We start from the raw sequence: 13,626 nt of genomic DNA, 5'->3' as shown, positions 1-13,626 counted from the left end.
AGAGCTTGGGAAGTGAGTCAGTTGTTGTTCGCTGATGATACAGCGCTGGTGGCTGATTCATGTGAGAAACTGCAGAAGCTGGTGACTGAGTTTGGTAAAGTGTGTGAAAGAAGAAAGTTAAGAGTAAATGTGAATAAGAGCAAGGTTATTAGGTACAGTAGGGTTGAGGGTCAAGTCAATTGGGAGGTAAGTTTGAATGGAGAAAAACTGGAGGAAGTAAAGTGTTTTAGATATCTGGGAGTGGATCTGGCAGCGGATGGAACCATGGAAGCGGAAGTGAATCATAGGGTGGGGGAGGGGGCGAAAATTCTGGGAGCCTTGAAGAATGTGTGGAAGTCGAAAACATTATATCGGAAAGCAAAAATGAGTATGTTTGAAGGAATAGTGGTTCCAACAATTTTGTATGGTTGCGAGACGTGGGCTATGGATAGAGTTGTGCGCAGGAGGATGGATGTGCTGGAAATGAGATGTTTGAGGACAATGTGTGGTGTGAGGTGGTTTGATCGAGTAAGTAACGTAAGGGTAAGAGAGATGTGTGGAAATAAAAAGAGCGTGGTTGAGAGAGCAGAAGAGGGTGTTTTGAAATGGTTTGGGCACATGGAGAGAATTAGTGAGGAAAGATTGACCAAGAGGATATATGTGTCGGAGGTGGAGGGAACGAGAAGTGGGAGACCAAATTGGAGGTGGAAAGATGGAGTGAAAAAGATTTTGTGTGATCGGGGCCTGAACATGCAGGAGGGTGAAAGGAGGGCAAGGAATAGAGTGAATTGGATCGATGTGGTATACCGGGGTTGACGTGCTGTCAGTGGATTGAATCAGGGCATGTGAAGCGTCTGGGGTAAACCATGGAAAGCTGTGTAGCTATATATATTTGCGTGTGTGGACGTATGTATATACATGTGTATGGGGTGGGTTGGGCCATTTCTTTCGTCTGTTTCCTTGCGCTACCTCGCAAACGCGAGAGACAGCGACAAAGCAAAAAAAAAAAGAAAAAAAAAAAGTATATATATATATATATATATATATATATATATATATATATATATATTGCAGAGGAATCATCTCAAAATAATGGCTTTTCCTAACTTTATTTCATCAAGGAAATAATTCTACAATAATTGCACATACAAGATACAGGGCAGAATTAGCAGTAGCCAGTAAAAGCATGCTGCTTCTACTTCATACAGCAACATACAAAGATAAAAATCCCACATTACACGTTAGAGTATTTCAAGATGTTGTTATATTATCAAGGTAATCATAGGCGGTGTAAGGTGTTGTAATGGTTAGCGTCCCCAACTACGAATCACAGGTGCTCACATAGGACTCCTGGACGGAGGTAGGTTGACAGGCAACAGTGCAAGAAGAAGCATATGCAAAACATCTCAGTGTGTTGCAGGTTTAGTTGAGTCGACAGTAACACAAAGAATAAAATTTGACTAGATCAGTAACCAGGGCATGTCAGACATTACACTTGTTCTAGATGTTACGAGAAGTGTTAATAAACTAGTGGAATGTGAAAGCTATAATGTTTTGTGTCCATACATTGTCATGATCAAGAGTCAGTATACTGGAGTATAACGTGATTATATCCATATATTCTGAGATGAAGTCAGTATATCAAAGCATAATGTTAATAATGTAGTCATACAATTCAAGAGAGTCAATATACAGACGATGTTGTTAATATATCCATACATTCGGAGAATAGCTGAAGTTAAAACTCAGCGTCAGTGATGACACCATTACATGTAAGAACTTACTTTATTACATAAACCTACATATATGTTTCTCAGATGACTGATGAACAAAGCAGTTAATAAATATGAAACTATAAATATCCCTCTCCCCTTCCCAGAAGACTGGGGTACGTTCCAGGTTCTCTCTCTCCTGCGACACCAGCTAATCTAGACTTAATATAAGCAACAGAGCCTTCTGATTATCATCCCGTGGGTTTTTTTTTTTACCCCTCTCTCCTACCTCCACTCTTGTGTTACGTGTTGCACTTGTTATTAACACTCATTACATACGTTTCCGAACTTCCTCAATTCCATTTTTCTTCAATAGCCTTTAGATTTACTGAGTCGTTTTCTATGGTGTTTCCTGTCGTGGCGCCGTGGCTGGTCGTGTTACTGATACACTTCGATCGTGTCCAGCTTCTCATTGGACTCGAGGAGCGCCCTCTCCTCTGCGATGCGTGCATGTTCCTCCTGGATCCTGTCGAACAGTTCCTGGTGACGTGAGCGTGCGGCCTGCACGGCAACGGTGTCTTGTGGAAGGTTAGACGACTCCACATGGAACCCGTCCTCGTCAGCGTAGTAAACCACCTCTTGTATAGTCCTGCTGGGGTCCGTGTACCTGCACCACATGACACAATAAAATATACCAATACAATACAATACCAAGAAAATATACACAGATATTGGACAAATATTGTGCAAATACACATTATCGACCACCGTAAAAGTGTAACCTTACCAGTTCGATACACACTCAAACATATACATGGAGGACATGGTGAGGGAAAGGGGAAGACGGGATGATAAAATACTTGCAAGGAGAAAGTTATGGAAGACAAGAAGAAACGGTGCGTTATGACGGCAGCTCCTGCAAGACTCACTTCACGATGACACGACCCTCGAGCACGACGATGGTACGACCACTGGGTATGATGGTCTGACCTGACCCGAAGATAATCTTGGCCCTCCTACCTTACTTACCTTCCCCACCCGTCAACGACAACGACGTAAATGGCAAGCTACTGGCCTTGGGTCAGGGTCGACTCCCTCCTCAACCATTTCCTCAGGTGCCCCACATTCTGCACCCTGACGCGCACTCCCTCCCTCCTGCACGCAATCCCCACACAACACACTCACAACACACTCACTATAACATGTACCACTTACTAACAAACTCTGATGACCGTACAGTACATGGTCAACATTTTCGTAATAAATATTTACATACATGTATGACGGGTTAGCCAGGGGAATGGTTTGGTGAGGTACACAGGTGTGGGTGTATGGCACTGTGGCTACAGATGATATATATATATATATATATATATATATATATATATATATATATATATATATATATATATATATATATATATGTGTGTGTGTGTGTGTGTGTGTGTGTGTGTGTGTGTGTGTTCACTAAAGGCCCTCTCCGGGAGGAGCAGGTGCCAGTGTAGTACACTACACGTGTGCAGGTGTACGTCGACTGTACATCCTGTTGTAGAGGTTGAAGGTTATGACCTTGAGGGCTGGCGTCTGGCAGGTATCTCATGGCCTCTCTGTCAGGGTTGCTGGCCCGGTGGAGCTGCCTCATCTTTTTATATCTTCACAAACAACATGAGATTTTTTTTCTTTCATTTTATGAAACACTTCCACGTTGTACTCCAGTCTGATTACTTCCTTTATCTTGACACTCATCTAACCCTGCTACTTGCCCAAAGACACACATGACCTTGTCCCTAAACTGGACCAACCTCAGCCTTAATTGCCATATATGGCTGACCACGTCTGCCATATATATCACTCTCTACATGAGGTCGTCAGCCAGTCATCCGGGTCAACAGTTGTAGTCCAGAAGAAGCGTCTCCAGACGCTGGACGCACCAGACCAGTGCGCTGCTTCTCTCCTTCCATGAAACCATCAACAACATATTAATAGTCATGAAAGCTTGATCCATATTTTCATATGTATAATTGAGGAGCAACGACGCAGCTGTTGTGTTGTCGAATATCACAGATGTGAGTCATGAAAATAAAGACACACAACCTCGAGAACACACACACACACACACACACACACACACACACACACACACACACACACACACACACACACACACACAACACACACACATACACACACACACACACACATACACACACACACACACACACGCGCGTGCTTTACGTTCCAGAGACAAAAATCATATCAACTAGGGGTAATCAGGGCCAAGCCTCTGTCTGTCTCTCTCTCTCTCTCTCTCTCTCTCTCTCTCTCTCTCTCTCTCTCTCTCTCTCTCTCTCTCTCTCTAGGGGTAATTAGGGCCAAGCTGTGTTCTTCCCTGCCTGGTTTTTCCAACACTCTACACCCAGTTGATGGCAATATAAACACAGGCCGGGTACAGACAGGCCCTTCCCTCTGACCACCACCAAGTCCCCGGTCACCTGCACCTCCACCATGACAACCACACCCCTCCCTACTGAGGCTCTCCCCACACCCCTCCCTACTGAGGCTCTCCCCACACCCCTCCCTACTGAGGCTCTCCCCACACCCCTCCCTACTGAGGCTCTCCCCACACCTCTCTCCCTGCTGCGGCTCCCCAACTGCTTGCTACAGGCACCATCTCTCGCTACACCCAGCACAGCTGGTTACCCACATCACCATTTCATCTCTTTCGCACCAACCACCATTTTCTACATCCATCCGCGGTATGTCTCTCCCACCATACCCATGACTAGTCTCCCTAGATCGCATGGTTCATGTCCCTGGACCACTACCTGTCCCTACTACCCTCAATACTAGCCACTCCAGGTTCATGGGTCATGTCACCTGGTATACTCACCTGTAGACGCCCCTAGTGATGCCGTCCTCGCCTCGCTGTTCTTTGTGCTCCCTGTCCGGGGCGCCGTTGTAGTATCTGGAGGCCGTCCAAGAGAAACTGTAAGGCCTCTTGGGTTCCTCTATATAGTCGTCGTCGTCGTCCTCGGCGGAGTTGTCCAGGGCCCTTAGCTTGTCAGGGTAGGCGGCCGCCATGCACACCGTCCCCAGCAACACCACGGCTAGCACCTGCAACACACACGTCTACCGTCAGTCACGAGGCCACATTACCATCTTCCCTACACCTTCTCTACCCCTACATTATTTGACTTGGCTGTCTTACCATCTTCCATGCAAAATAACCACGAATTAAATCACTATTCATTAATGACACCTTTCACAAGTTACCATCGCCCACTAGATCTATCCCTAACTCCGTAATTTTGAATTGTCTTGATATACTGTGTGGTTCGTTGGCCATTGGTAACATAAAGCTTAGGATAGATAGCTCAAAATCAACGGTAGTTGTGCAGGGACAGAAAACGGACTGAGGAGAGACAGCAAGCGGTGTGTGACACGACCAAGCACACATACAAGCATGAAAGGCCTCAGTCAACAAGGCTGGTCTTACTGGGAGATTTTAGTAACGTATGAGAAGGTCCAAGCAAGCAACATGCGCCGCCACTGACGGCATACGGGCATGACAGCTGCCTCAAACTGTCGCTGAAGGTAAAGATGACAGATTATACCATTATCATTTATTTAAGAAGAGCATGAAGAGGAAGCTCTCTCTCTCTCTCTCTCTCTCTCTCTCTCTCTCTATATATATATATATATATATATATATATATATATATATATATATATATATATATATGTATATATATATATATATATATATATATATATATATATATATATATATATATATATATATATATATATATATATATATATATATATATATATATATACATTTTCATACTATTCGCCATTTTCCACATTAGCGAGGTAGCGTAAAGAACAGAGGACTGGGCCTTTGAGGGAATATCCTCACCTGGCCCCCTTCTCTGTTCCCTCTTTTGGAAAATGAAAAAAAAAAAAATGAAAGGGGAGGATTTCCAGTCCCCCCGCTCCCTTCCCTTTTAGTCGCCGTCTACGACACGCAGGGAATACGTGGGAAGTATTCTTTCTCCCCTATCCCCAGGGATAATATATATATATATATATATATATATATATATATATATATATATATATATATATATATATATATATATATATATATATATATCAGCTAATTGTTATATTTCTCTCTTGTGTCTCCCCTGATGATGTGATTATTACACGAAACTGCACTTGGGAACTTACCGTGTTTCATTTTCCCGTGGACTCTTAGTAAAATATATATATATATATATATATATATATATATATATATATATATATATATATATATATATATATATATATCCCTGGGGATAGGGGAGAAAGAATACTTCCCACGTATTCCCTGCGTGTCGTAGAAGGCGACTAAAAGGGAAGGGAGCGGGGGGCTGGAAATCCTCCCCTCTCATTTTTTTTTTCTTCCAAAAGAAGGAACAGAGAAGGAGGCCAGGTGATGATATTCCCTCAAAGGCCCAGTCCTCTGTTCTTAACGCTACCTCGCTAATGCGGGAAATGGCGAATAGTATGAAAATATATATATATATATATATATATATATATATATATATATATATATATATATATATATATATATATATATATATATATATATGGTAGAGAAAAAATTGATATTGTGGATGCATTGAAAAAACAACAAACAATGGAGACAGTAATAAGCAAGGATAAGAAAGGGTCCCTCAGTATGACCACAGTATACTTCGTAACCATATTAGTTAAACCAGGCATGTTACATTAATTTCTGAGGATCCGATGAACCAACGAGAATCCAGAACCATATCCCGTCCCTAGTTAAGCCTACCTCAGTGGGTGCAGCACGGGTGACTTCCTCACTACGGATGTGCGTCCCTTCCCCAGCATGATTAGCCTAACCTAACCTTGGAAAGCTCTGCGCAACAGCATCTTATGGGTCACGAAACCTGTTTTACCTGTCCAGCTCCACGTGATCATGTCACCTAAACTGATATTCGGATTGGTGCTTGAAGTGAAATAACCTGTTCAGGTGTCAACATGATAGTGATTTTACTCAATTTTTGTCACTGTGAGAGCTCATAATATCTAATACTGCAGGTTCATCAACTGTTTGCCTATATACATAGATGACCTTATGGCAACTCAATAAAACAACCTCCATACGACAGTTGTCCTGTGAACAATAACACAAAATAATTTACTTCAATCTATTATAGAATTAGACAAACGGAGTACCTCAAACTATTACCAGTAAGAGAGACTTTGCTTGATAATCTACGGTTATTAATTACTTATATTTACCCCAGTGCGATGAGGTATATCAAAAATATAGTGGAATACGTAACAAGTCATCCTGCACTTGTCTGATCGTGACAAATCATTTCATGTAATGATTTTCTCTCCGCAAATGATACCTACGCTTTAATGATTAATTCTACTAAATTACCCCTACGCTTTAATTATTAATCTTACTAAGAACTACACACAAGGCTGGCCCATATCCCACAAAATCTACATCACTTAATACTAACCACACTCTTCAAACTTAAAGCTTTGAAAGCAAAGCTCACACACATAAAACAAACTTTTACACACACACACACACTTCAAGCGTAACCCACCAGACTCTCCCCCAAGAGAGTCTACCCAAAAGATGAACTAAAGCCAATGTTCTCCACACAGACTCACCCACATATATTCCACACACCAAACCCTCCAGTCACATACCACACATTCCAGGTGTCAAAGGCACTTAACTACATGCCCCATAAATCAACACATGAAAAACTTATGTCCAAACGTCAATTAAGTCCTGAGTTACCGATTAACACGGAGAAAATGTCCTTCAGTTCTGGAGTCTCTACGACTGACATGGAGTAATTAGCCTTCATTCTAGTCTGTATATATTTCATCAGCTCACAGGAAACCAACTGTGTAGCTACAGACCACAGATTTTGATGCATTTGGAAACTGTAACAAGGACCATTCCTTCCTTAGGACCTTATAGAAGTATATCACGGTGTAGTCAGTGGTGTACGGGGCCCCGGCTTCTGAGAGGGGGATTCAGGGGGTACATCGTAGCCGGACCCGGGGGTCCAAAAGGGGGGCCTAAGAATTTCCTTGGATCTCACAATATGAAGAAAATCCACAGAGCGAAGGCTCCAATTCAACCCGTCTGTCATCTTCCATACTCTTTCTGGCCTTACAGCTCATGGCATAAAACCGTAGTGGATAAAAACAGGATGACTGATGGAGAAATGAAGGGACCCGAAAGAAACTTTGTAACCCCTGGTAAAATTCCTCTCAGGGGCCTTGTGTGACGGGGCCAATGCCCTCTTCCCAGTTCCCTCTAGACTCCAACAGACACTTTCCCTGCGTAACCAAATGTGTGGACACATCTCTTCGTCCAGGTTTAAAAGACCGGTCTTCTTGTTTTAACCTGAATTACGAAAATACAGATTTTCTTGCATTCATGAAATGTTAAATAACTGTATTAACAAAATTACGGCAAAAGACTTTACATAACTTTCCTACATTCAAGTAAAAAACGTACAGCTACAGGCTGGTGGAGAAGCTCTAGCCTAGCACTTCACCAGGCAGGGTGCGAGCATCCACTGTTGTTCTAACAACAGTTTTTGTACATGTATTACTGACCCATTACATTAATAAGACTTTCAAAACGACCGTCAAGACCATTTTTACATATTTCTTTGAAAAATTTTGATTCAGATTACGTACTTTATATGTATTCAAACACACTTGGGATCTTAAAATATCGCATACATAGAGTACGTACTTAACAGTATCATTTGTTTTCTACTCACTCGTGTGGAAATGAAAGTTCGCAAATCAGTTAAATGAATCTGTCCGAATGTCAACTTTTCACGTCTTATAAAATGCGAACAAAGGGAAAAGGTTATCACAAGGATGGATGAGTAGTGAAAATACACGAATGTCCACACTAGTAACAGAGCCAGTTACCAAGCACATCCCCCTGTAGCCAGCTAGCCACTCAACAGGTACCGTCAGAGTCGTGAAAGCTGGTAGACCACTCTCCTCCTCTCAGGCTCACCCGTCTCACTGTTGCTGACCATTCACCATTATACACGCACAAGGGAAAAAATTCGAGTCTACGTCGAAATAATATAAATTTCACTCCTTACTGACTGATATATATGATGATTTACTTACCCAAGACTTCATTTTGGTATTGGTGACGTGGGGGACGAACTTAAGTTTAGTTAAAGATGGCGATATTTTACAGACAGCTTATTATCGGAAAAGTCACACTTTGGCAAATTGAGAGAGCGCACTGAGAAGCGATATCGATACAGCCAGACGCTCTTAGGTGTAGACGTGTGGCAGACTACTAATATGAATGGCAGTCAGTGTCTGGCCAGCATGAAAGAAAATGGCCTGAGAGTGAAAGTAACCTTATGCCTTGTGACGTCATGCGAGGTGCCAAGTTAACTTAAAATTACAGAATCATCCGGATCTTTACTAATCTATACATCATACCCCATAGAAAACCGTATAACCAACAAATCCTTAAAGAAGTGACTATTCCCATACATTAGGCAACCAGTCTTAAAATATTTTGTTCTGAAGGTATTATGCGAATAGAAAATTTGGCAATTCTTCAGGTGATCAAACTGACCCACCAGCACTAATCCAAATCAAACCAGATATTTTACTTTTCGATCACATATCAAATCACAAAATATTCACCAAGAGTCCCTAACGACCCTAAAAATTTGTCGTACAATTATCACAATCTGACTGGGAAGTTTGTTATTGCTGATGAGGTTAGCCAGAGGATCTCCACTTGCTTGAATTTACATTTAACGAGAATGTGTGATTGCGACACACTCTATTCCAGGAGGGATGACGTTATTGTTTCTTTTTACGACGCAGGTCTCCATGATGAGGGGAAGGACATGATCCCTGGATCCGATCTTAACACATCACGAGGTGAGGAAAGACTGAAGAATGAGAGGATGGAACACATGAAGAGAGATAGGAAAACGCCTGACAAACACACGGATAAATGAAAAGACACGAAAAGCAAAAAAGAACAAGGCGAAAGCATAATAAAAGGAAGAAGTGAGGCAAACATGACGAAAGACAGTAAAACAGAAGAGGAAATAGATATAACGAGACACTGTAAATTACCGAGACGCACATACACCAGAAAAATGAAGCACAGTGTCTTAAATGACAACGAAAGAGAAAGTAGCAGAGTTCTAGAAGTAACGTCAGCTGTACCCTGCCTGGAGCAGTCAAGGACATCAAGGACTTCTCTGTCCATTCCTGTCCTGCCCCTCCCACCCACTCCAAGCCTGAAAGTCGAACTTTAGGCCAACCCCAGTCCTCACCAACCACGTTCCCCTTCATCGCCAGCTTAGTTCTCAATTAGCCATAACCCAGAGTATCCCATGAGTCAGCCCTAGTCAAACACAGACCCTACCACCTTTCCAGTCCAGTCTTACTCGTCAGTCCTCGATCAAACCAGTCCACACAAATCTAGTTCATCCCAGTCCCACCAATCACCCACAGACCAGCAAAGTTTTAAAGCAATGTTTATTTATCTAATCCAGTCTGTCTTGTAAAAATATCAAACTATAAGGGCACAAAATCTTACTGCCAGAGAAAGATACGCACTGAGTTTGATGAAAGTTTAAACATTTCATCAATTTTCAGTATAACAGTAATACACAAAACACCTATTCAACATACGAAAACTTAACTGGTCCACTGGTAACAAGAACATGGGCAGATTATTGACAAGGATCAGGAAGGTTGGGTTTTTTTTTTTTGAGTAAATGTTACCTAACATAAACGAGCCAAACGCAAAACAACATTACTTCTGAACGTTGAATATGTTGTTGAAGATAAATCATTCCCCAGTACCACATATGAATGAATCTCGAGTGCAAAACTTTCCTTGAAAAAGGCATACTGAAAATCAAGATTTCAGACAGCCCCCCCCCAAAAAAAAAATAATTAAACAACCCACCCACTACAAAATAGGTAACTTGGTTTGTCTTGAACTCTACACATAAAAAAAGAAAATGAAACCTAACTTTCGGTCTTTGGCAGAGATACGCGTGTACTGACAGGCACCGAGTTATAATTCTCACTACTTCAACTAACAAACCAGCCAGTTTAACGTAACAATTTTTCCATAGAGATCTGCTACACAGACTGTAGCTCAAAGAGAATCCAATCTGTTACGACTGATCCTACTCTTACCATTAATTTCTAGTCCAGTACAACCGACCTCAATCTGGTCTAGTTCGCTTCATCTGTTTCACCCGGTCTACCTCATGCTAAGCTTCCCACAGTGCCGCACACAAACCTATGGTACCTCTTCCTCCCAGGGTCCCGACCTTACACATGTTCCGACTTCAACCCGTTCTGTCCACTGTACGCAATCCCGGACGTCACTGACCCTCATATTCTACCTAATGCGCCTTGACATTTTCTGGAGAAACTTCTGTTGACGGCTGGGGTCGGCCCCACCCCAGCGTTGCGGTCGTCAAAGGGTGCGAATATATATATATATATATATATATATATATATATATATATATATATATATATATATATATATATATATATATATATATATTCATTTATTTATTTTGCTTTGTCAAATACACATGTATATACATACACGTCCACACACGCAAATATACATACCTATACATCTCAATGTATACATATATTGACACACACAGACATATACATATATACACATGTACATGATTCATACTGTCTGCCTTTATCTATTCCCATCTCCACCACGCCACACATGGAATAACAACCCCCTCCCCCCGCATGTGTGCGCGGTAGCGCTAGGAAAAGACAACAAAGGCCACATTCGTTCACATTCAGTCTCTAGCTGTCATGTAATAATGCACCGAAACCACAGCTCCCTTTCCACATCCAGGCCCCACACAACTTTCCATGGTTTATCCCAGACGCTTCACATGCCCTGGTTCAATCCATTGACAGCACGTCAACCCCGGTATACCACATCGATCCAATTCACTCTACTCCTTGCACGCCTTTCACCCTCCTGCATGTCCAGGCCCCGATCACTCAAAATCTTTTTCACTTCATCTTTCCACCTCCAATTTGGTCTCCCACATCTCCTCGTTCCCTCCACCTCTGACACATATATCCTCTTAGTCAATCTTTCCTCACTCATTCTCTCCATGTGACCAAACCATTTCAAAACACCCTCTTCTGCTCTCTCAACCACACTCTTTTTATTTCCACACATCTCTCTTACCCTTACATTACTTACTCGATCAAACCACCTCACACCACATATTGTCCTCAAACATCTCATTTTCAGCACATCCACCCTCCTGCGCACAACTCTATCCATAGCCCACACCTCGCAACCATACAACATTGTTGGAACCACTATTCCTTCAAACATACCCATTTTTGCTTTCCAAGATAATGTTCTCGACTTCCAAACATTCTTCAAGGCTCCCAGAATTTTCGCCCCCTCCCCCACCCTATGATTCACTTCCGCTTCCATGGTTCCATCCGCTGCCAGATCCACTCCCAGATATCTAAAACACTACTTCCTCCAGTTTTTCTCCATTCAAACTTACCTCCCAGTTGACTTGACCCTCACCCCTACCGTACCTAATAACCTTGCTCTTATTCACATTTACTCTCAACTTTCTTCTTTCACACACTTTACCAAATTCAGTCACCAGCTTCTGCAGTTTCTCACATGAATCAGCCACCAGCACTGTATCATCAGCGAACAACAACTGACTCACTTCCCAAGCTCACTCATCCACAACAGACTGCATACTTAACCCTCTTTCCAAAACTCTTGCATTCACCTCCCTAGCAACCCCATCCATAAACAAATTAAACAACCATGGAGACATCACACACCCCTGCCACAAACCTACATTCACTGAGAACCAATCACTTTCCTCTCTTCCTACACGAACACATGCCTTACATCCTCGATAAAAACTTTTCACTGTTTCTAACAACTTGCCTCCCACACCATATATTCTTAATACCTTCCACAGAGCATCTCTATCAACTCTATCATATGCCTTCTTCAGATCCATAAATGCTACATACAAATCCATTTGCTTTTCTGAGTATTTCTCGCATACATTCTTCAAAGCAAACACCTGATCCACACATCCTCTACCACTTCTGAAACCACACTGCTCTTCCCCAATCTGATGCTCTGTACATGCCTTCACCCTCTCAATCAATACCCTCCCATATAATTTACTAGGAATACTCAACAAACTTATACCTCTGTAATTTGAGCACTCACTCTTATCCCCTTTGCCTTTGTACAATGGCACTATGCAAGCATTCCGCCAATCCTCAGGCACCTCACCATGAATCATACATACATTAAATAACCTTACCAACCAGTCAACAATACAGTCACCCCCTTTTTTAATAAATTCCACTGCAATGCCATCCAAACCAGCTGCTTTGCCGGCTTTCATCTTCCGTAAAGCTTTTACTACCTCTTCTCTATTTACCAAATCATTTTCCCTAACCCTCTCACTTTGCACACTACCTCGACCAAGACACCCCACATCTGCCACTCTATCATCAAACACATTCAACAAACCTTCAAAATACTCACTCCATCTCCTTCTCACATCACCACTACTTGTTATCACCTCCCCCTTTGCCCCTTTCACTGAAGTTCCCATTTGCTCCCTTGTCTTACGTACTTTATTTACCTCCTTCCAAAACATCTTTTTATTCTCCCTGAAATTTAATGATACTCTCTCACCCCAACTCTCATTTGCCCTCTTTTTCACCTCTTGCACCTTTCTCTTGAACTCCTGCCTCTTTCTTTTATACCTCTCCCACTCAATTGCATTTTTTCCCTGCAAAA

The 13,626-nt window shown here is 42.1% G+C and overlaps 1 protein-coding gene across 1 annotated transcript; it reads right to left on the bottom strand.

The window, feature by feature from the left end:
- Positions 1–1,074: 1,074 nt before the first annotated feature.
- On the bottom strand, positions 1,075–9,122 carry LOC139759250 (uncharacterized). The gene is made up of 3 exons (XM_071681379.1): positions 8,907–9,122; positions 4,582–4,805; positions 1,075–2,358 (listed from the first exon to the last, which is right to left on the bottom strand). The coding sequence occupies exons 1-3, from the start codon at positions 8,916–8,918 to the stop codon at positions 2,130–2,132; spliced, it is 465 nt and encodes a 154-aa protein (XP_071537480.1). The 5' UTR covers positions 8,919–9,122; the 3' UTR covers positions 1,075–2,129.
- Positions 9,123–13,626: the final 4,504 nt, after the last annotated feature.

Source organism: Panulirus ornatus, chromosome 32 (assembly GCF_036320965.1).
Source record: "Panulirus ornatus isolate Po-2019 chromosome 32, ASM3632096v1, whole genome shotgun sequence".
Classification (NCBI taxonomy): domain Eukaryota; kingdom Metazoa; phylum Arthropoda; class Malacostraca; order Decapoda; family Palinuridae; genus Panulirus; species Panulirus ornatus.
This window is presented reverse-complemented; position numbering and strand designations above follow the sequence as displayed.

Coding starts and splice junctions, on each gene's coding strand:
- LOC139759250 (XM_071681379.1), bottom strand. Junction 2,359..4,581: donor ATCACTAGGGGCGTCTACAG/GTGAGTATACCA, acceptor CATGTGGTGCAG/GTACACGGACCCCAGCAGGA.